The sequence below is a fragment of the Paralichthys olivaceus genome, chromosome 2, assembly GCF_024713975.1.
Source record: "Paralichthys olivaceus isolate ysfri-2021 chromosome 2, ASM2471397v2, whole genome shotgun sequence".
NCBI lineage: Eukaryota > Metazoa > Chordata > Actinopteri > Pleuronectiformes > Paralichthyidae > Paralichthys > Paralichthys olivaceus.
In genome coordinates, this window is record NC_091094.1 from 17,810,849 (window position 1) to 17,834,541 (window position 23,693).

Genomic DNA, 23,693 nt, shown 5'->3' on the forward strand with positions numbered 1-23,693 from the left:
CGATAAAATCAGCCACATCTATATCGGCTTTTATGTTTTGCACATCGAAAACTTATTACACGATAAACAATGGCAGAAAATATTACTTACTTTCTGTAAGTTTTGTATATTTGATTGCTTTGATTTTTAGTTATAATCTGTATATTTTTCTCTGCAAAACAGTAAATTCTTTTTATCTAACCTCTTTAAGTCAAGGAGAGACAACAAGCAGTTCAGTACATGTCGTACTGTGTATTGTTGGAATATATATGACAAATGTATAAATAAATATGAAGATGGTTCGCTGCTCAGACCCTGTAAGAAAAATAAATGCAGCAGGAATGGCAGTATACTTTTATTACAGTATTGAAGTCGTAAACCTGACAAAGCGATGATAAATAAGTCTCCCAATATACATGTATTCTCTTTTCCTTTATCTTCATAACAACAAAATGCCTAAAAGTAAAAAAAAAAAAAAGAAGAAAATGGTTAATTTGCAATTTTAGTTTTTTTTCCTCATCTAAAACCGGAGCTTTGATGATTCTTTTTCTTTCACACAATCAATAATGGCAAAGTAAAAACGGTTTTAACAAAGTAAATCAAAAATACTGTAAAAACATAAACATGTCTAAATGGTCCCGGGCAAAGATGTGTAGGCAGCTCTCAGGTGAGGCGCAGAAAAATGCAGATTCAATTGAAATAACTTTTAAATGCAACAGAATGAAAACAGATAAGTAAATATTCTGTGTTTGTAAAGCGCTCACACATATAATGCATCTATGGACAGCACCTTTTCTATGAGGGGCAATTCAGGGTTCAGTGTCTTGCCCAAGGAAACTTCGGCATGCAGATGGGGAAGACTGGAATAACACAACCCACCACAGCCATAGCCGCCCCTGTTATCTGAGTCAGGAAATCAGAAGTGTGTCCCCCTCAGGAAACGATTATTAGAAAGTAACACGTTTTTAATGCACATTAGGACTAAAAAGCCTCATTCCTTTTCCTCTGCCTGAAGAAGATAAACTGAAAGAAGTGTAAGAGATCAAGGAATGTGACATTTATTTCCTAAAGCCCTATCACATCTCAACATTTAAAACAAAAGATTTAATCTAAATAAGCTTCTTATAAACTCATAGAGAACATAGTGTCATGTAGTGATTCAGGGGCCGAGGTTAATGACACCTGGAAATGTAAGTTAGGAGTTGAGTTACGTCCACAAACGAATGAATTTATTTTCAGCCATCTCATTTGGGAAAAGTCTAAGGGACTGAAATTACGCGTATGCTAAGTTCATCACAAAAAGCATTTGGTTGGAGCCCTGGTCAAACGGCAGAAATCACACTGGTCCAATGTGAAGATGAATGAGAGTGAAATCCAGCTGTGATCTTCAGTCTGTACAGAATATGTAACAAAACGCTTTCATCAATGAGAGCACGTTGGTGATTTCTCTGAACTCCTGATTGAAACAGTTTTATTTTATTTTTAAAAACCACCGTGATCTTGACAGTGGTTGATTTTCATTGTAGCAGTTCTTCCCAGGAAATAGGTTTGGAGAAGACCTCCCGCTCCAGCCAGAGGTCATAGTTCATTTGGAAGTCCTCAGGCAGGTCCACGCGCTGTCCCAGAACACTTTGCAGACAGTTGTCCACGGGCAGGAAGTCTGGGTTGATGTGGCTTTTGTCGTAGCGGCGACTGTTGAAGCGCTCGATGTTTGCCCGCAGAGCGCACTCCTCGGCCTGGAAGTCCCAGGGACGAGCGTCTAGATCTGCTCAGGGAGAGACAGCAATCAAGCAATATTGTATTAGAAATCTTTATTCCCTAATATCGGCATCTGAAAATCCTAATCAGTCAGACATCAGCAATCATAGTACTTTCCTAAAGCTTTAGTTTAAATAGTAAGATTCTTATTTAGGAAAATAAAAGACAAAGAAAACCAACATGGCTTATTTGGTTTTAAATACCTAAACAATTATTCAGAAGAGTTCCCAGTTGACCACATACAACTGGAAATGTTCTGCAACTCCAGCTGAGCTTCAATCATCATTGAATTTAAACACCAGCATTTAAACTTTCTGATGTATTGTTCATGTTCACACTCACCGTTTCCGTACGCCCAGTCATCGTTGAGGCGATGTCGGACCTTCTGATAAATGGCGGACATGGTCTTCATGTTGCTCTTCCTCCACTGACGTCCCAGGTATTTGGTCTGCACTTTGAGCAGTTTGAGGACGTAGAGCTGCATCATAGCCTGCTTGACCTTCAGCGCCCTCTTCAGGATGGGAGCCGATTTGAACACCACCAACATCTGGGAATGAAATGAAAGAAGTTGAGAAATACACCCTTAAAATGTAAAGACATGATTCATCTGTCATGGTAAAACTGTGGTGAAGTGGCGTCACCATTGTTCTGGAGTGTTTCCACTTGGTCAGTTTGTTGAGAATCCTCAGCAGGTTGATACAGGAAAACAAATTCCTCCAGCAAAACTGATTGTTGTCTCCCGCTTCCTGAGAAAAGATCCACATTACAATTTACAAGTTTGACACGAGGAGTCACACAACACTGGGTTTAACCAGATGGTGAAAACTACAAAACATCAGAAATACAAAAACTTACCAGACTCTCTGCTGTTAACTCCGGCAGCTCATGCACAACACAGTGTGGAAAGTCCAGTACTGAAATGCTGTCAGGGTTAAAAGACAGTAAATGTAATTTAAAAGAATTCAAGCACATTTCACTGCCATTAATTATCAATAAGGTTCATGATTTTTGAAGTACCTATTCTTTGCAGTGATATAAGACATAATGTTCTGGTTGAAGAACTTCAGAATGAGGGGGATGCAGTTGGCGAACACCAGGTGTTGAGCCATGTATTCAAACTATGAAAACAACACACAGACACACAGTATTCAGCAAAAAGTAAAGAAAATTAAATCAAAGTGAAATAAATATGATTCCTTTGCTTTGATATTTTTGAACACGTAAATATTCATTAGTCACACAACTGTGAACTGTTTGTTAGCATGAGTGTGACATCTGTACCTGGTAGATGTGGTTGAGTTTGAAGTGTTTGAGAAGCAGCAGCAGGATTGCAGAGATGGCCTTTACGATGATCTCTTTGTGCCGATTGACATCAACACCAAGTTTCATGCTTTGCAGCACGGTGGTTCTGCAGAGTCAGATAGAAGAGATAAGTAAAAGGCCAGGTGAGAATCTATTGAAATAGCTGTTGAACCTGTTTAAAGACATCTTCACTTACGGCATCTCCTCTGGCAGCACGTCCGCCAGGATGTTAATGGAGTCGGTTTTGGCTTTGGAGGTTGGAGCTGCTGCAAGCAGGATCTTCAGAAGAGCGATCTGATATTGAGGGAGACACACCATGTGTCAGTCAATACTTCAGGGAGAGATAATAATATATCATGATGGGTAATTATATGTATCACATTGAGTAGTTATATACATGTATTCAAGTAACTCACTTTGTTTTATTTGAATTTACCAAACTAGAGTCCGAGTAATAATTGTGTGTTAAGTATCAAACAGTACAATGAACAGTTTTTAGTGATTGTGAGTGATCCATATTAGCATCAATTAAATTGTCTGAGAAGAGTACTGTGGAGAATATTACCTTTAAGTTGACAAGCACTTGTGCACCATGTGTTACTTTTAAGTCATTAAACACTGTGTGCACCATTTTCAGTAACCATCTCTTGTTCACAGCTTTAGTTGTCCCAGTTTTAGCATGACCATTGTTTGAAATAATAACACATTGTTATCGCGTTGAAACTAAGGATGATACACTGAGCATGATGTGCAAGAGAAGATAAAACATAACTGGAGATAGGTAGAGTTGGGGACACGAGGCTCAAGGTAAAGATGGTACCACGTCGTCAAAGGAGGGACCAAGCAAGAAGCGGCTAGTGCTCATTGGTTTTTTCAAGTGCCAAGAGGCCAGGACTGAGCCTGTGCACCAACAAGGGAGAGCTGAGTCTAAACCATGGCTATTCCCCGCCCTTATTAATCACGTTAATTCTCATGTTACAAAAACTGTGTGATGCCAAATGTACGGGACGACTTTTCACGATTCTGGGTGACTTAGAGCCAGGTTGTGTGAGGATGCCCATAGCTATGTAATACCTTTTCATTGTTTGGTAATAAATGTTCATTGATTTTACACGAATTGACTCTTCTCGTATCTCGGGAAAAACAAGCGTGACAGTACCGAGCCTCAGACACACTGACCATGTACTGAGGCAAACTGGGTAGAATTCCCTGATAGAGTAACTCTGTGGCGCACATCTCCACCTCCTCTTCACCCTGGAGAAAAACAAAGCAAAAACCAAGAAACTTGAAAAAACTGAAAAATATTTTAGGACACAAAGGGTAAATTTCTCATATGTGAAGTTAGTGTATTCTATCGTTTATTCCAAAAAACATGCTTATAACTACAAAACAGTGTAATTCACGTCAAATTAATGAACTGCATTATGAAAGTGAATGGTTTTTGTTTCCACTTACACCAGACAGAGGGGTTTTCTGGAACTCTTCCTCCTTTGCAATCTGTATCTCAGCAATGGACACATACTTGTGCTGAAAAAAAAAAAAAAAACTTGGTAAATGTATGTCCTGGATTACTATAGCTATAAAACATTCTGATGCTATTCTCTTGGTAAAGCATGATTCATGAAATACTGATGTAAAAATGATGTACCTGCTTTAATGTCTTGATGCTCTCATGAATTGGCCTGGGTAAGCCAACAACCGTATCTGTATCACTGCAGGACCGGCACATTAATAACAGTGTTTTCATACATTATTCAGGACATAGAGAATACAGTAAGAGTTGGTTCTGTTCAGTGTACAAAAAATGAACTGCTGTTGTTTGTAGCCAACGCACAGCTAACTTACCTCCCGAGTGTGTAACCAATGAATTTACTTCTACTAGATTCCAGGAAATTTTCAATGTCTTTCTCCCTGTGGGAGAAAAGACGACTGTGTCAAAACCAAAAAAACATCCTCAAAAGGTTTTCTAGATTTGTTTCCGTGAGAAAGGAATAAGGAAATGATCTTCCTTTAAATTTCCTTCACAACTCAAAAGTTATTCCAAATGCAGGATTACTTTTCAGTAAGACTTAAGGGTACCTGACTTTCGGAGCCCACGGCAGACCTTTGGGGAAGGAGACCCTCTCTGATGGAGGGTGGGGTATCGGCGGAGGCATCACCTCGTCCCTTTCGAGCGGGAAAGTCTCTGCTTCTAAAGAGTTGTCGTTGTCGTCGCTGTCATCCTCATCCTCGCGAGAGTCGTCGGCCTTGTAAGGGTCCTTTTCATTGAAAGCATCCAGATTGTCCTGTTTGATCAGAGCCTGCACAACAAGTCAGACTGTTGAAATTGACCGTTTATTGAACCCTTCAACTCTGTTCAATGTGACTTTTTTCACACTATGGAGAATGGATTGGATTGATTCAATCTTTGTGTCATGTTGCTTTAACATCATTTCCATGTGGGGGATGTCATTAAAAACGTTTTGACTTATACCTGCGCGCCAAAGGATTCACACTATTTTGTCGAAGCAGTGCATCTCCTGAATGTGTCGGATCATGGGCCATTAAGCACTGAATAATTAAAGTAGTATGCTTAAAATATCCTTAAACACTGTGACAGTGAATTCCATGTTTTTTTTAACTGAGAATGTATGAGAGGTTAAGAGATTGAAAGATGCTCTTTACAAATTTGAATATCACAATCAGACAAAAAACACATTCCACTTGTAGGAAGCTTTAATCCACAATATGTTAGATCTATGAGCAGGAAGCAGCAGTAATCACTACCTTGTGTTCACGGCGTGCCCGCTTCTGTTGCTGCTCTATAAGGTCAGATGCTGATGCAGGAGGAGAAGCCGCCCTCATGCTGCGTATAACTCGTATGCAGTCCTCCGGAAGAGGCGGTAGACCCAGCTCCTCGCGCTTACGAACCTTTATGCTTTGGAGCTGCTCAAACCCTCCGAGTGTGAACTGAAGAGAACACAGGAGGTTTTTTAATGTCTCTCGACTACAGATTTGACCTTTTTGTTGTAGGATAATCAGATTTAGAGTCAACAGTCATGAAAGGCAGATTCACATCTCTTACCAGTATGCTCTTCCACAACAGTAACAACACTTTCTTCATTGGGAAGTGGGGGGCGTGTCCACTGCAGAACTTGGTAACCATACCAAAGAGCATGACCGAAATGGGTTCGTTGTTGAAAAGAGAAGATCCTACATTCGAGAAACAGAGTGGAATTAATTTATATGGTAGATTTTGTTCATGCCCATAACACTACTACAGCTTTTAATAGTCTGATGAAATGTACCCAGCTCTGCTCTGAAGGTTTCCCTGATGATTTTCCATTCAGGTCTGTCAGTCGGGTCATCCTGTTGGATTGTCTCCACAATGAGATACATTATGTTGAGCAGCACTCTGAGGTCTGTGCTGTCCGCGAGGGATATGGCTGGTTTTCTCACAGCACTACTACAGGCAGCGCTGTTACTGCAAGACAGAAAATGGATCATACAAGAAATTAGTTTCACCACAAAATTCAATAAGAACAATTATTTTTTAATGAATAAACTTCTAATATTGCCAAGCCACCCATCATCCACGTGCTATATATCAATGAATAAGCTGAAAGAGGTAAAACCAAACATTTGTCTTGGTTAAAATCCACATGGCTTACATGATTAAGCTGTTGTACTGAATTTCAATTAATGTTTTAGTCTTGTAGTGAAAACTAGTGTTTTGTCAGGTATACTCCTGCAAGGTTAGAAAACTAATGGAAAATTTACTCAATCTCCATGTTGAGCAGTTCCACTAGAGCAGAGAAGGTCCCCACGTCCAAGAGCAGAAAAATGTTGTATCTCATCCAATGCTGCACCTCAGCCTCGGAGCTGCACTCTGCGAAGGTTCCTGGAGAGAAACAAAATGTAAATAACTTCCCTGTTCAATGCCACTTCTAACACAATTTCCCCTTTTAAATCAGGTGACGTGGACTGACCCTGAGCCATGTAAAGAATGGCCCTCGCAACCTTCAGCCTCTTCTCCCGGGCGATCACCTCCAGACCATCTAACAGGCGCATAGCATGAGCTCTGTGCTGAGCTTCATCGAGATCGGTCCACTTCTTATCAGACACTAAGGCACATTAGAGGTGGAGATAATTCATGAATGGACGATTTATTGCAGGACTGATGGATTTCGCTGCATTAGTTTTGGCTAGTTGTTCCTTATAAACTGAGAGTCATTTCTTCATCTTGATGTAATAAAATCTTTATGATTCATTCATTCATTTTTGATTGTATGTACGTTTAACTACACACCATGTGTTCTGAACTCCTCCTCAAAGCACTTCCGGTTGAGAGCAAACTCTGGTCCTTCAGTATAACTGTACAGCTCTAGAACATAGAGAACATGAAAACAATCTAATTTTAGTACAGATTACAAGTTGTAAAAGAATGATGGGTTCAAGGGAACAAAAATAAGTCAGGAAATCTCTGTGTCTATGATGGCAAAATGTTACACAACAAACCACATACCGGACAGCTCTGCAGCCCACTTGTCTGTGTCCGCATATTCAAACTCCAGGTCCGGAGACTCAGACATCCCCTGTGACAGATTACATATAGGATCTCTTCATTAATCAGGTTAATACACAGACCTCCAAAATCTGGATTAGCTCATTATCTACAAAACAAAATGCTGGAACCATGATATACAGTACATTTTGAACTAATTTGAGGGCAGGAGTGCAAGTTACTACTTTGCAGATTTAGATTTAGTATAAAACACGAGTGATCAGTTAAATCTATAGTTATCTAAAGTCAGTTAAAACTTTCTACAATTAAAACTACCCTGACATATCTAAAATTACTTCCACTTGGATTAGCTCAAACTCTCACAGTATCAGTAACAATAATAATAAAAACATACTGTAAACAATAGTAAAACCAGTAATACTGCTGCGTTATGGTCACTTTTCCTTTTCCTACTTCACAGTGCACTCTGCTTATCAAACCTATATGCAGTAAGACAGTAGAGGTTTTTAGACTGTTGAGGACATATTAGTTTTGTATTTCAGAGCCACAGTGGTTCCAGCTGTCGATTCAGTTTCTGCTTCCTTCGTGTTGTGTGATTATTTATAAACCATGAGAAAAGCCCTGAGTCTTGCAGTGACTTTCCTGCGCTGCTCTATTTAGAAACATTAGCAGACACATCATGTTACACGCATCTATAGTGAGATTATGAAACGTCACCAGGACAACACATGAGACAGACACGAGTGAAACAGGAGATACAGACTGTTTCTGCAGGTTCCTCTGAGCAGCTGGCCCGCTGTCACTAGCTAACATCAGCTAGCTGCTCTGTAATGCTACACCGCTGTTACATGTCTAATACACGAACTACAGACGCACTACGAACGAAACACCACACCGCCGTGTGTACAATAAAACAAATACTTCAATAACAGGGTCAGTGTTGCTGCTAATCCACGTTGTCGAGTCATTTTACAAGTGTTAGCCTGTCCGAGCTAACTTAGCTAACGTTGTGTCACAACAGCAGAAACAAAGGGCCTCGTCTGTTTGTGGCTCACTGACAACAAATCACAGACTCGTGTCCACGTTACCTCTGAGTCTTTCCTCGGGTTGCGGGTGAACTCGCCCCTGCTCTTGTTGGGCAGCATGGCTCTCTGTCTGTTGTTGACTGGGAGCCCACCACCGTTCCCACTGTGGTTCCCACTGACGTCCATTACTGTGGGGCGCAGTGTCCTCTCGCGAGAGCTGGAGGGAGTTCTTCTGCCCACTTCTCCCGAGTTCCGTGTTTACGTTCAATGTGAAGTTTCAGTTTTCCTTCTTAAAGAATTTTCAAACGGAATTGAATTCTGCAAACAAATGCATTTTGGAAACACACGTGCAAATGTTTGAAACAACACACGCGCTGCAGAAAGTCACTACACATGCAAATACAGAAACACAAAGCGAAAAGGACCCCGGAGATGTTTCCAGGCTTTGTGAAGTCTGCTACTTGTCAGTGGTGATGGAACTACAGCCAGGTTCATCGTCTTTCCTGGGTCCCTGGAAACATGTCCTCGGTCATTTATTCAGCTATTGGTTTTGTATTCGCACGTGTTGTGTCTAAATGATGAAGTCGTCTTCTTAATTTGCACTTGTTTGTGTTTTTGTTGCAGTGCGTTGAGCTCTGTCGGCCACCGTATGATTACATTTAGCTTGCTGAGGGGGGAAATGTATTTAAAATTATTTCAGCCTACCAAACCTGCAATAAAACAAAATATGAAAAATAATTATTGAATTAATACAATTTTAATGTTTAAATTGTTTGAATTCAAATTTCAATAATAGCAATAAACTTTATTTCTATAGTGCCTTTCAAAATCAGAGTTACAAGGTGCTTCTCATAAATATAAGCAGAAAGTTAGCAAGTCACAGAAAAGTCAAATCATACTCAGCAATGCAATTACACAAATCAGATAAGAGAAAACATTGAAACAATAAAATAGAAATATAAAATAAATCAATAAAAACTATAAAAATGCCAGTTTAGGAGGAAAAGTTCCTTAAATATAAATCAGGGCCAGATTATAGTCTATTAAAGGTGACAAACGGAATCTGGGGAATCTGAACTCGATTGAGGTGTTTTCTACGTCGAGTGTTTGTGAGACGTCTTGCTGCTGAATTCTTTACCAGGTGTCAATAAACAAGTCCTGCTTCATTTAGGCAGGTGAACAATGAAATGCACTAGCCTGAAAAAAGTGAATGGGTCTCACTACTCTATGTAATGCATCTAGTCATGTCAGTGAAATGACGTATATCTGAGCACATTTTTAAACTTTAACAGCAGTTTATTAAAGGGAATTGTGCACAGAAAGTTAACAGCATGTATTGTGTCAAACTTAAACACAGTTATGATGATGAAAATATAGGCTTATAGCGAATATACTCTTCACAGAATTTGGTGTTCACATCAAAACCGGCAACAATGGAGCATTTCTCGGAAACAACATAATCACCTCTGATTCCTCTTATAATACTAAACTGTAAACTTCCCTTCCTGTTACCAGCATAACGTTGGTTTCTTTTGAACTAATGATGTTTTTCACTCGTCCATGACAGTTACAAAGACAGCCTAGTGAAGGTAATGAGCTCTATGATCAGACTCACAATACAACAAGCTGTCAAATGGCCAAGTTGGGTTTGGGTTTGGTTCTCGACAAACGTTAAGTTTGTATTCAACACTGCACTTCCCAGAAACGCATGAAATACACCTGCCAGGTTTTACATCGACCATATCAGCAGTTGTAGAGAAAATTAAAGGACGGACACATAAAGACAGAGATTTCTCCAAGTGCTAGTCACAGGATTAACACATAATCCAAACATCAGATTCTAGCTTTCACAGGCAGTGAACTATAAAATAAATGTTAAACCTACATTAGAACACCATAATTTAAAATGTAAAATGTAAACTGATCTCACAGTTATGCATATTTAAGTAATGTGAAAAACTGCTCATTTAGAAACACTGAACTGAAGTACTCTGAAGTATGATTCACTGCATAGCTATTACTGTATATTGCAGAATATTAACCATTACCACATAGTTGGACATGTGTGTATAAATTATTAAGTGAGTCACAGGCAAGGCAAGGCACTGTCAAATGATCAGTAACCATGGTTACAGCGCTCATCTTGTCGACAATGATGTCCTCACTGAAAGTCTTTGGGTCTAATGCCCTTAAAGCTGCAGTAGTGCAAAGACTAGAGAACTTCCTAGTTGCACACAGAAGGATACTATTCAATAAATGGCAGTGAGTGACAACAATTAACCTATTAAAACAGAAAATAAGAAATTACTGCAAAAAAAAACCACAGGAATGTGGAGAAACACAAGATAACACTTGTTATGGACAGAAACTGTTCTGAAAATACTGTTCACAGGCGTAAAATACTGCAGATGAAGAGCTTCATATCCAGAAAGATCTACTACCTGCACATATAGTCAGAAAAAAGGTTTTGGATTTGAACACTCTTTCAAAAAATTTGAAAATGTGTATATATTTAAGTAGATGTGGTTTGTTGATGTTGTGCTTTTAACAAGCTCCACGAAACAGAGCTTAAGCCTCTTAAACAATGCAAATATTCAGGAAACAAAGTCAGGTAGCATTAGAATTATTAGAATAGTTATAATAATGGTGCAACAGAGGAAGATAACATAGAGGTAAAGTTAATACATCTTTCAAGACCCATAAATGTGTTGACTAAAGCTCGTCCATGTCTAGGCCCAGAGCTTTTCAGGATTTAAGTTACATTAACTGTTGATAAAATATTTTAATAGAAAAACAGACATCCTCTTGTTCAGAAGTTCCCAAACTTCTCAGCCTACAATCCCCAAATAACCGAGCCATTGATTTGAGAGAGTTCACAGAAAATGTCACATTTATGAACATATGTTTCCTGTGGTGCTTTAAATTAACCTGCTGCAACTGATCCATCATAATAACCTCAGGGGTCACATGGAGCCAAAGAAAATCAGAAGGTAAGTTTTAGCTTTTGGAACAATTATGGCTAAAATAGGATACTGAGAATTGTTTTTTTAAAGTATTTAATTTCTGGAAATCATCTCACAACACTACTTCTGTGTCTCACGACCCCTCCGGGGAGGTCCCAACCCCAAGTTTGGGAACCACTGCTCTAGTAAACACAGGATCAGAGTCCTGTGACAAATCTTACAACAGACTCAGTGTTGCATTCCAGCAAATACCATTGTTAGAGTGGCTCATCAAACACTGTCACACATACAGAATATACAAAGCTTCAATATTCGACTTACTCTAGACAGGTAAAATTCACAGATGACATAGATCATAGAGTATCAAAATATCTAAAATTATTTTAAACCTTTACTCTTAATAGGATTTCTATGAGAATGACAGTGAGATTAGTCAGTGAGACAGTGCTGATGTGATAAAAATATATTTACAGATCATTTGAGATATTTGAATACCCTGAGGTGCAGATACTTTTGTTACCAGATGCCAAAACCTCAAAAAATGGACACATCTTTTCAAGAAAATAAAAACCAAGCTCTCCTCTTATGTTTGCTATAATCAAAAAGTGCAGAAGTTCTTATTTGCCCATATCTGTTGCATGTTTTCTGCATCTTGTGGATGGAATGTATTATGTGAATAAGTGCATACTATAGAAAGAAAACATTAAAGCTGCGATGAGCAATTTTGCAAAACGAGACTCACAGACGCACAGCATTGATTTATAATCAGCTTATCAAGTAGCTATGGCTCATTTGTAAGCAAACAATTTCCTACCAGCAGAAAAACAGTGACATTGAATTATCATATTTCCAGACACCTGATCCATTAAAGTCTAGTTTTCCCAGGATTTTTAGCACTGATTGATCCACCAACTCAAGAGAAAACCTTTTTCTTTGCTCTTAGCTCATGAGCCAGGAGTTAACACTGGCTCTTCTAGATTTGTCAAAGCTTCTTATCTTGAAATGGCTGCCAATGTTTTCATACAGGAGGTTGACAAAGAGCCAAAACACTGAGCTAAAAGTGGCTAAAAAAGCTTTGAGGGTTTTTAAAAAATGTTATTGAACTTTTTCCATTGACATTTCACAACTGTAATCCTTCTCTGTCGCGGTCATTTGGCACAAGATATTGATACACTGATCAATATCTATCTGAAATCTAAAAAACCTGGGAGTCATCGATGGAAACGGATGCATTAAAAACAGCAGATATAAGGGCTGTAGTTGTCAGCTGGGTGCCATCGTCTGTTGGAAGCAGCAGGTGGAGTTAATTTTTACTGTGATCAGTGGAATACATCTAAATAGAAGCTGTGCATCCTGTGATCAGTATAAAAATACAATACACATGAATGCTTTTTTATTCTGAGGGATAGGTGATGTCAGGTACCATCCACATTCAGCTGTGCTGGTGGTTCCTCTGCAGACTAATACCTGTGAACAGCAAAAACAGGGTTATTTGAGGGTCCCAGCACCTTTGGCATATGGAATGTAAGTTAAGTGGACAAACATAGCAATGCACGCACACGCGCACACACGCGCACCAATTAGTATAAGTTCACCTATGATGCTGTTCTGACAAAATATATTATGTTTAGATTGAATTCTAATCATTTTTGGAGGACATCTTTCATTATTTTGAAAATATAATTGATGTAAAATAGTTATTTAACCATCACAAAAGCACAAAGCACTAAAATATTGAAAATAGGTAAACCTGTACCTGTAGTAGTTGGGTTTAAAAGGACCGTTCTTGTTGAGGCCCAGGTATTTTGCCTGCTCATCAGACAGTTCTGTCAGGTGAGCATCGAACGTCGTCAGATGGAGACTGGCAACATATTCATCTGAAATGATATAGATATGGTTTAATAAGAATAATGGCAATCTGACCGTTTCACAGGGTCTTGGGTCTACAGATAGTTAGTTATCTACATCCTCACCCATCTTCTTGGGAAGCAAGTAAACATCCTGCTTGTATCGTCCCTCAGGAGCATTGTACAACTCTATAAGTGCCAGAGCCTGAAAACAAACAAGCATTAATGAAACTGTTGGAAACATTAACAATTTAATGAAGAGCTATAAATGCAACTATGAACCTCTTTTTCTAGAGCAATGAAAGAAGAAACATGTAGCTGCACGTGTACTGTAGACACTGACATGCTATTATCTCTTTACATGCAGGGATCTGTTTTATTACTGAAACAAACTCAGCTCAGATACAATCTGTTCTACTCATGTGTTTTATTATTACTGATGACATTTTCAGGTCAGAGTTGGAGCTTCTCTGCAGGGATGGCCAAATAATCACAGCAAAGGGAAAAGCACATGATGAACCCTGTATACTCTGCTATCTGCAGTGGACTTACAAAAACGACTCTGTCATTAGCTGCTATAATTAACATTGATCAACACGTTACCTGAGTGGTGGCTGTGATGGACAAGACAAAGGTGGGGACAGTGGAGCAGCTGAGGTTAAGCAGACGTCCCTGTGGAAGAAAACATGTTGTCAAGAACAAGAACATTAAATTACAAAAGCGGCAGGCGATCACCCGGTGGCAATCGAGGTGCTTGGATTCATTTTTGTGGAGCAGACATGTCCTCCATCATTATACAGTCTACCTTAAAAATCAACCTGTTGCTCAGCTTTTCCCAAGACAGAAATCTATACTGGTCAGTTACTCAGCATGAAAAATGACCTGTATAAGTAATGTGGAAGGGTTGTTTAGTTTGTGTGAAGAACTTTATCTATAAATAGACAATTTTTACCAAGCAATCCTGAACTGATAAAACTAAGTTAAGGTGGTATTATTATGAGAATGTGGCTTAAACAATCAAAGATTTCCAGTTTCCATTATCCACAGGCTGAGAGCAAATTATTTCAATTATCTGTATGTATTACATATGATTACAAGCTACACAGATCTACTCACCTCAGCTAGAAGTATTACTCTCTTCCCATCAGGCCAGATGACGTGGTCCACCTGAGAGCGCACTCTCTCCCAGGTTAGCTCAGGGGTCCGGAGACTTGCCTGGAAGAGACGAGGAAATCAGTCTCCCTCATGTTTTTTATGGTCGCTCAACACAATGTGACTGATGGCACTTTGTCTTTGAGGACAAACATCCTGGAGCATAAATTTAACTTGGATTGTTTCCATTACAAACACTTACATACCACATCAATCTCAGTGTTGGAGTGTCCCATGTTGCAGACAATGGAGCCATTTTTCATTCGGTCCAGCTGGTCTCTGGTCACCACATTCTTGTTCCCTACAATTGTACAAAATCATTCACCTTCTTTCAGTGTATATCATCGACCACTTAGGACACAATTAGCAAACAGCCCTTAGAAATAATGCAAAGGACGGTGAAATACAGTATAATGTACATCCCACTGAGAAGTGTCAAGTTACCAGTGCATGTGATGATGACATCAACCTGGCGAATGACCTCGTTCAGCTTGACCACCCTGAATCCATCCATGCTGTTCACACAGAAGTGAAAAGAGATGGTCAACGTTCAGTCTCAGTGAACAATCGATTATTAATTGACAAGCAACTAAACCCCATAAGCAACTTTGTGTTACTGCCAACTCGGTGAACTTCGTAATCTGACATAATTTCTCAGATAATTAGCAAACAAATTGATTCTAGCTATCTTCAGTGGATATACAGTATATCCTGTCTCCCCTCGTTCTGCAGTTTGTGTTAATGTATTCAGTATGGAGATCATCCCAGTTCCTATTTTCCTCACCAGGCCTGCAGGGCACAGATGGGATCGATCTCTGTAATGCAGACGATGGCTCCCAGAGCTTTCAGAGCAGCACAACAACCCTTTCCAACCTGCAAAAAGAAAATAATACACGGTGACATGCAACATATACATATTCAGACAACCCTAATATTGATAAAGAAATTATTTATATTTAAACATAAACTGCATCGCAACGTATCATCAGGAGTGTTTCGCAGATATGTCGTAAACAGTAGTTTATGTTGAAGTTAAAAGCAGCGTCTCACCTCTCCATACCCACAAACGACCACCTGTTTGCCTCCGAACATCACGTCTGTGGTTCTCTTCAAGCTGCAGAGAAATCAAAGTGGCACATCTTGCAGAAGGGAAAAAACTCATATTCCACTTCATATGTGTCAAAAGCTTGCATCTTAGTATGGCTGTTTTCAGACATGAACTCTGGGAAATGTTTGGCAAACATGGTCCAGACTTTCTTCTGATTTTGAATCAGATTTATGTCCATGTCTAAAAGCAGCTTAAGATCAAGCAGTAGAAAGTTATTTGGCTCATTTCAAATGCCCCACTATAAAAAATGTAATGGTCTCTTGATGATGACATTTAGAGCCATAGCTAATAATGGAACACATGCTACAAGACAATCAGTGTAACCTGCAGATAATTCATCAGACGGTGCAGCAATAAATAAAGAGTCAGGGCTGTAGAAAGCACTGACCCAATTCAGACCTGTGGAGACATTGTTAAATAGTACAGACTGTTCCTGTGCTGCCTAGGTGATAATTAACAGCAGGATAATAAATACAACAGTAACTCGTTTTCAGGCTGTTTCCGTGATGGTTCTGCAGAGAGAGTTTGCAATGTGCAGAGGAGCGTCAAACAGGCAGCACTTTTTTAACAACAGCCATGAGAGTTTGACCACGCTCTGCTGTTAAACATCGACCGTCATGTCAACGGTGTCTCAGTGTATTTAACTCTCTAAAAAAAGGAGGAAGGACCTTTTTTCAAAGATGTATCTCCCCTTGAAACCTTTTAAGTCTATGTAAAGCCGTCCAATACACAAACTGTTCTCATGTTTAAACGCAAGTTATAGTATGTTGTTGTTCAGCTTTCCAACAATCAAATACCTCAAAAGGCAAAGGTACTCACCCATCCAGGATCGACTCTCTGCAGCAGTACAGGTTGTCAAACTTCTGCTTTGTCACAGAGTCATTTACATTCATCGCTGGCACACACAGTTTCCCAGCTTTAGACAGCTGATACAACCTTGGGTGAAGAAGGCAGAAACATTTCATTTCATATTTGTGCATAGTTAAATATCTACAGAGAATCTGATGCGCGTTAAATTACCTGTGAACCCCAGTGACACTCTCCTCTACGATGCCCCTGATTTTCTTGAAGACATTAGGGTATTTCTTGTACATCCAGTGTGTCAAGTCTCCCCCATCATCAAGGATCTAATGGGTGACAAGAAACAGTTATTATTTCTATTTATGAACATGGGTCAAGAGACAGCACTGTGAGAGTATAATGAATATTGCACAGCAAGGCACTCACTATTTCAACATTTCAAGAGACAATAGAAAACACACGTTCAGTTTTACATTTACTGCTTTGTACTGTGACATATTTAAGTTCTTATGGAACTGTGACAACATATTCAATATAGTATTCACAAGTCAGAGTCTATTGCTGCTAAGGAACTCAACAGTGGACTGCCCCCACACAAGATAAATGAAAAACTTTCACAAACCATGTTAGGTTGCCAACCCTCATTGTTGACACAGCGGTCGATGCACCACCAAAAGTCATCCTCAGACTCCCCCTTCCAGGCAAACACAGCCACACCTGAGACACAACAGTTGGGTTATACCTTCAGAAATCTTACATCAACAACACCAGACAGATGAACACTCCCCTTAACCTTCAAAAAAGAGAGATTACATTAGAATCTCAATGCTGCCCTTAGAGAAACACTTTCAAATCTCCATGTATGACTGTGAATGAGAGCAGGGTCACTGACACTGTGAAAGTGAATTATTTTAAAACACACACTCAACGATTTGGTTTACAACTTTTAGTAATGTATTATAATTCTGCATTTGTGAAGATATCATTTAATGCAGTTCTCAGGAGACTATATATTATATATCACTATAGGGGCAACAATGGCAGACGTTTGTGCTTCCTAGATGTCCCATAGCTTAATGAAAATGTTTATTTTTTCTTCATAGCACAGCTTAACATGTAGTCAAATATGCACAGCAGTAACTTACTGGGCAGTGAACACATACCACAAACAAAACGCATAATTCACTGAGTTGCTCCTAAATCTCTAGTAACTCCCTCAGCTTGTCAGATCGTTTAAGATCTACAGTGGGAATTTAGCCCATACTTAAACCATCACATAGCAACCAAAGATAAAAAGCTCTAGTGGTGCTGTTCTTTCACTAAATGGTAAATCTTATGTAATCTCATTATCTCTGCACGGCTGGTTTTTCAAGAGTTCATGAAACATTTCCAAACAGTATCCCTGGTTCTGAAGAAAACAAGCTGCTCACATGTGGTTTGTAAAAAAACAACCAGAACAAAAACACCACATACTTATAAGATGGTCTCTTACAAACATTATATTACTTTTATTTTTATATAAAATCAAGTGCAACTATAATACAGATGATTTTCTGACTTCAGTCAAGTGCAGTGTCAGGTTGAATAAGTGATGGTGTTTGAGCTCCATAAATAAACGTTCTCTTCCATCTGTACTGCTAACCTGTCTCTGACAGAGCAGCGGCCACTTCATTCTGTGTAGAGTAAATGTTACAGGCGGTCCAGCGGCACTGAGCCCCAAGAGCCACCAGAGTTTCAATCAGCACCTGAAAACACAAATGTGTAGGGGAAAATGGTCATAAAAGAGCTTTTTGCTCATCAATAATTCCACATATCTATCATTTCTACATTGTAATATTCAGTAACACAGAATGTTAAAAGGAACCTGGAGTTCTTAATGATTTCAAGAGATAATATCAGGGTTGATGTAAAGTTATAAACTACTTCTGATGTCTGTTCAGTAAGTGGTGCAGAAACTGTGAATAAACCTGACCTTGACTCCTACTCAGATAAAGAGTCACTATCACACTGCAGTGTGAAGCTCAGAGAGAAATCTTACTGCAGTCTGGGCAGTGATGTGAGTGCAGCCCACTATTTTGGCACCTGCCAATGGTTTCTCGCTCTGTGCTCGCTTCCGGAGAGAGATCAGCGCAGACATATCTGAAAACAAGAGAACATATAAAAAGGGATGAGTGGGAAAAACAGGAAAGCAGATGATGCACAAGAAACTCACAAAATATTATTTTGTCCGTCGAGGCAGCTTTATAGACTGAAGTCCAATAGAAAGACGATCAGATTTCTAAAATAAAGCTAGATAAACGCAATTTTAAAGAAGATTTATTTTCCTTTTCTTGATCACAACTATATTTCACATCAGTGTTGTGTTTAATGGGTGAATGTGAAACAGTGTTGTAACTGCATCTTTACTGTGTCTCACCTTGCTCTGCGATCTCAATCTCACGTCTGCCGAATTCAGCCTGTTTGATGTTCTTGACACAGAAGTCGCTGCTGCCCTTGGAGTTGACCTGTGTTTTGTCTCGTGGTGATGTCTCATCATCAGAGCTGTCCGTATATGATGCAGCTGTGAAGGAAACGTGGTTTTCAAAGAACTCATCGCATTAAAAGACAAACAGATGACCCAACACTAAGTCAGCACCTTAACAAGATGACGACAGTTGATCAAGATCTGCTTCTTACTTTGAGGGACTGAAATGTGATGACTATAGTATATTGATGGATTACAAGAAATATATTATAGTAAAGGTAAATTTAACTCTGGAGCATGTGTCAGTCCGAGTCCCCTTCTTACCGGAGCTGTAGCTGTCTGTGGATGACTGAGAGATGGAGCGGGACAGGGAGCGGCGTCCTGCCTTGGTGGGGAACCTGCTGAACTCCTGCTTATCCTCCACAAACTGGATTTGCTAAAACAAAAAAAAGACTTGTTAAAAAACCCAAACTGTTTTTGCCTGTGCTCCAACACTTTGAACAGATTTAGCAGTTAGTGCTTATTTCAAAGTCTCCTGCTGAACTGAAGCTTTAGTGTTGTTCCTCAGTTATAAGTAGCTTTGGATTAAATTGTCTGCCAACTGAGTAAATGTAAATGTCAACACTGTAAATTTACTTGTTTCATACCAGGGTTAAACCGAAGTAATTTTAAATGGATACAGACATTATAAGCTATTTAAAAGCTCACATTATGGTTCAGCTGCAGGTCAGGAACTGTGAGCATTCATTGTTTCAATACTAGAACTAGAATGAGTTGTATGTTGTCTGCTTTGGTTTTGATTTAGCTCTTGTTTAAATTTCTTTATTGTAGATTTGGATGAAGGAACATGAAGAAAAATAAAATTCACTTTTGTTAACATTGTGAGATGTTAATTCATGGAGACTGCCATTCTAGTTGCCTCTGTTGCAGTTTCATCTCCTACGTATCTGCTACCAAATGTGCAATTCCTTCATTCTTGTAAAGGGAACACAGAGTGTCTGTGTAAGCAGAAGTAACTTGTGTTTCAGGTGTGTGTATATGGCTTTGTGCCTGGTCAGCTAACTTTTTGTCCAAGTGAATAAACCAGGAAAAAGTTGCTGACAGAGTTTTTGCATACGTCGAAGCAACATGAGACAGCTGAGAAAACTCCTCTGGGTGCTGTAACATTATCCTCTCGATTACAAGGGAGGGAGTCCAGGTATGAAAAAGAGGACGCGGGCAGATCTATAAACCTCAGCAGTTTCTAAAATTTATTTTTATCAGATCATGTGGAGATTAGATAAGACCTAAATAAGTCACTAAAGTGTAAGTGAGATGTCAATCCTGTCAGTAAAGGTATTCAGGCTCACTCCACATTTTTTAAAAGAAGCCGGGTCAGTCTCTAGTTGAGTTCAGCGCTGGTGCTGGAAACCCTCCACATACCAGTGAAAATAACACAGCAACCAGGAACAATGTGAGCTAAAGGTGACAAGACACCACATATTCTCTCCTGGACAGGATATTGTGGGCTGCAGGGTCCCAACGCCTGACACTCAGGTTTTAGTTAAGACTGCGTTTATTCCCTGCCAGTGCTTCTTAGACTCCAACACTGAAGGGTTGTTCTAACCACTGATGAATAGAAGACCTGCAGGTTTTGATATTCTGTCACTTGATGCACATTGTTTCATATGGGCTGTTGTGGTGGGTTGTAACATTTGTTTTTACAATATATTTTAAGTACTTTTATTATGTTTTATGCCTCTTTTGTGTTCAAGGCTCATTTTATCTTTCACCGAACAGCATAACAAATTACCTCACTGGGATGAAAACGCGACATTTAGATTACCTATAATCTAGAATATGCACTTCTTAAACAGCGTTGGATAAAAGACATATTTTACTATGAATTTTCCTAGAACTATTTACTTTTCTTGCCTACACTGTTTGTTACATAGGTTACTGTTGTTTTAAAGAATGTATAGATATAACAAAGATGGAGCATGAGTGACAAAAATGTTATAATTTGATACAAAAATATAAACAAACAGCCACATGAAACCCATACCTGACCTTGACCTCCAACCTAATTCCCATGTGTAATCATTTGCTTGCAACTTAAGCACCAATACCTAAATATTAACTACAGGACATAACCACTGAACGAACTGAACATGTGTAACATGTGTATAACAAACCACACTGACAGTTCTCTTTCTACTCACAGTGTGGGCTGGAGCTACCTTTGACCTCACACCGCAGACAAATACCTACAATTGTCAGTCACTTTTCTTGCTATTTCTTCCAAATATAACATCTAATAAAGTCATGTGCAGGTTTGTGACAGTGTTCATGTACATATTCTACTTTTACTGAGATTAAATAAAAATAGCAGGTGATTTACGTTAGCTCTTTACCATGATGTGATTTGTTTTATTATTTGCAACTGGAACACATCTGTTGATGCCCTCCCCTTCTGTCAACGCTCCCCCAAGTGAACTTAGCCGATTTCATTCCAATAGTACAACATTACACTGTTTGACCAAAATAAATAAAAAGGATCCATCTTATGCAAGCTAAGGATTGTAGTCACATTAAGTCCCTCCCAATGAACAATGAGGATGTGAAACAGTTGGTCTACAATGAGGCTGCAGGCTGACTAATACATCTAGGGCTGAGAGTGTCAACAGAATCCTGATCACAGCTGAACAATACGTTGTTACGAATGTAAAAAACTTCAGGGTGTATTTAGTCAGAAAGAGCTATTCAATTATCCACCCCAGTTTACTTTCTTTTCTCAACCAAAGAATTCAATGTGCAACTCTTCCTGGTTTGTTGAACAATGAATTGCTGTTTTCTATTTGTTACATGGAAAATTCTTGTTTCCTGGATGGGGATGAGGTCAGAAATACAAGTTAGATTCATAAACCTGCTCAACACGTACAGAACTGATTTGGCAGCACAGATCAAGAGACACTCCATGTTAGTTTCTCTGTGTTGTGAGAATCATTTGCCAGTGTATTTCTTTCTATCGAAGCAGCACAGAATACAATCCTGAAAGAGGTTGGCACAAAAATTAAACATGAGGTGTTAAAAGATTCGAAATCAAGTCTATGTGATAAATTTGAAATAAAGGTGGAAGTGTAACAACACAGGTCAGTGTCTCTGCACTGAATAAATCAATGTCTGTGTATTGGCATAGCTACATGGTGCATTTTACTTTGAATGTAAATTTAACTGTGTTTAAACTGTGATTTGAATCCAAGTATACGTTGAAGTGTGATCATTGTATTCTATAGTTTTGTGCCGTATTTTGTAATTTATTTATTTTCATTTTATACTGATATGGACCTATGAGTCTGAAATAAAGCCTAAATAAATAAATAACTAAAGTAACATTTCTTTAAAAGTGTAGAATAAGAATAACAGGACATTTATGGAATTTACCAAATAACTGAAGGTTGTCATCACCAATAACTCATCACTAAATTGACTATAGGCTGTTATGTTAGTGTTAGATACTCTAAATATAATAATATACGGGGAGGTGACCCATATACACAGGTTGCAGCTTTAAATAGGGAACACCAGATACAATATTGGTAATAATATAGTATATACATTTGCCAGATTACATAACGTCCCCTGGTCAGTTTTAAACAGGTAAATAGCCCCCGCAGTGCCTTTGAGCAGGGCTTTAGCCGGACTCTTACCTTCTTCACGGGCTTGTGTGTGGGCACGGCGCTGAACGCGGACGACAGCTCTCCCATGTTCATCTCGCTGTTCTTGCTCACGGTCATTGCTGAGTACTTCTCCGCTACGTTTTCGCTCTCCTTCACCTCCTTGCTCGCCTGCTTCACCTCCAGCTTCGCCTCCGCGGCCGGTTCTGCCATGCTGCCTGCGTGCGTGTGAGTGACGTTACCGGGACTAAAATAAAAAACAACCGCTCGCTGTCTCCTCGGGGCAGAAGCGACGGAAGCTAACCGCTGCTAGCTGGCTGCGCTCCTCGACGTGAACAGCGGACGAGGCACGAGAGCGGGTTTAAAATGACGACGAGTGAAACAGCGAGGAGAAACACAGTCGATGTGTGCGATGCAGTGTGTGGCTTTTCATGTGGAGTTGAAGAATATCGTTGTCGCGTCTGTTTCGTAGCGTAAAGTCGCGCAGAGCCGTGGCGAGTTCCTGCAGGCTCAGCTGTCACCGGGCTGAGGAAGTTTGTGGGCGGTAACCAACACACGGCGGGGGCGTGGCAGTAGTGAAGACGCGATCTCGTCTTGGGACAACGAAAGATGACGTCACTGGCAGCAGCGATACGTTGACGAAGGACAAAAAATTTAAAAAGAGGCGAAAAATAAACAAACGACTCAATTAATAAATTAATCTGTCAGCCAAAATTCACAACAGAAGTTGTTTTAAAACACCGTAACTTTATTAATGACATATGTTCAATTTAACATATTTTTATTTTCTCTTACTGCAAATTTCCCCATTGTGGGACTAATAAAGGATTATCTTATCTAATCTTTATAACTCATTTTCTTTCCAAATTTCTTTTTCAGTTGAAATTATATGCAGAAAACATTTCCCTTTTTCACACTATTAGCTAATGCTTTGAAGTATACAGTCTGTACCAATTTGCAAAACAAATTATAATAACTATAATTATAAGAAGAAGAAAAGAAGAAGACGAAGAAGAATACGCTTATTTATTATGGGATTGTGGTAGTACTCCTATTACTTCTAATACCCGAGAAATGTTTGAACATTGTCCGAAAATGATGTTGGAGTTTAATGAATCCCACCAATGTCTTCCA

General features: G+C 39.3%; 2 protein-coding genes across 2 annotated transcripts; both read right to left on the bottom strand.

Moving 5' to 3' along the window:
* Nucleotides 1-321: 321 nt before the first annotated feature.
* strip1 (striatin interacting protein 1) lies at nt 322-8,890 on the bottom strand. The gene is made up of 20 exons (XM_020086944.2): nt 8,632-8,890; nt 7,544-7,613; nt 7,328-7,402; nt 7,008-7,142; nt 6,799-6,919; nt 6,327-6,502; nt 6,104-6,231; nt 5,806-5,988; nt 5,119-5,339; nt 4,885-4,950; nt 4,688-4,751; nt 4,495-4,566; nt 4,219-4,293; nt 3,236-3,333; nt 3,019-3,145; nt 2,755-2,855; nt 2,593-2,659; nt 2,379-2,483; nt 2,080-2,284; nt 322-1,744 (listed from the first exon to the last, which is right to left on the bottom strand). Exons 1-20 carry the CDS (start codon nt 8,752-8,754, stop codon nt 1,497-1,499), a joined length of 2,460 nt encoding a protein of 819 aa, XP_019942503.1. The 5' UTR covers nt 8,755-8,890; the 3' UTR covers nt 322-1,496.
* Nucleotides 8,891-9,843: 953 nt separating this feature from the next.
* LOC109629339 (S-adenosylhomocysteine hydrolase-like protein 1) lies at nt 9,844-23,115 on the bottom strand. The gene is made up of 17 exons (XM_020087036.2): nt 22,593-23,115; nt 19,228-19,339; nt 18,856-18,999; nt 18,478-18,578; nt 18,082-18,184; nt 17,062-17,156; nt 16,659-16,765; nt 16,458-16,574; nt 15,581-15,644; nt 15,315-15,403; nt 14,975-15,045; nt 14,737-14,831; nt 14,495-14,593; nt 13,982-14,050; nt 13,505-13,583; nt 13,288-13,408; nt 9,844-12,998 (listed from the first exon to the last, which is right to left on the bottom strand). Exons 1-17 carry the CDS (start codon nt 22,770-22,772, stop codon nt 12,992-12,994), a joined length of 1,653 nt encoding a protein of 550 aa, XP_019942595.2. The 5' UTR covers nt 22,773-23,115; the 3' UTR covers nt 9,844-12,991.
* Between the last annotated feature and the right edge of the window lie 578 nt (nt 23,116-23,693).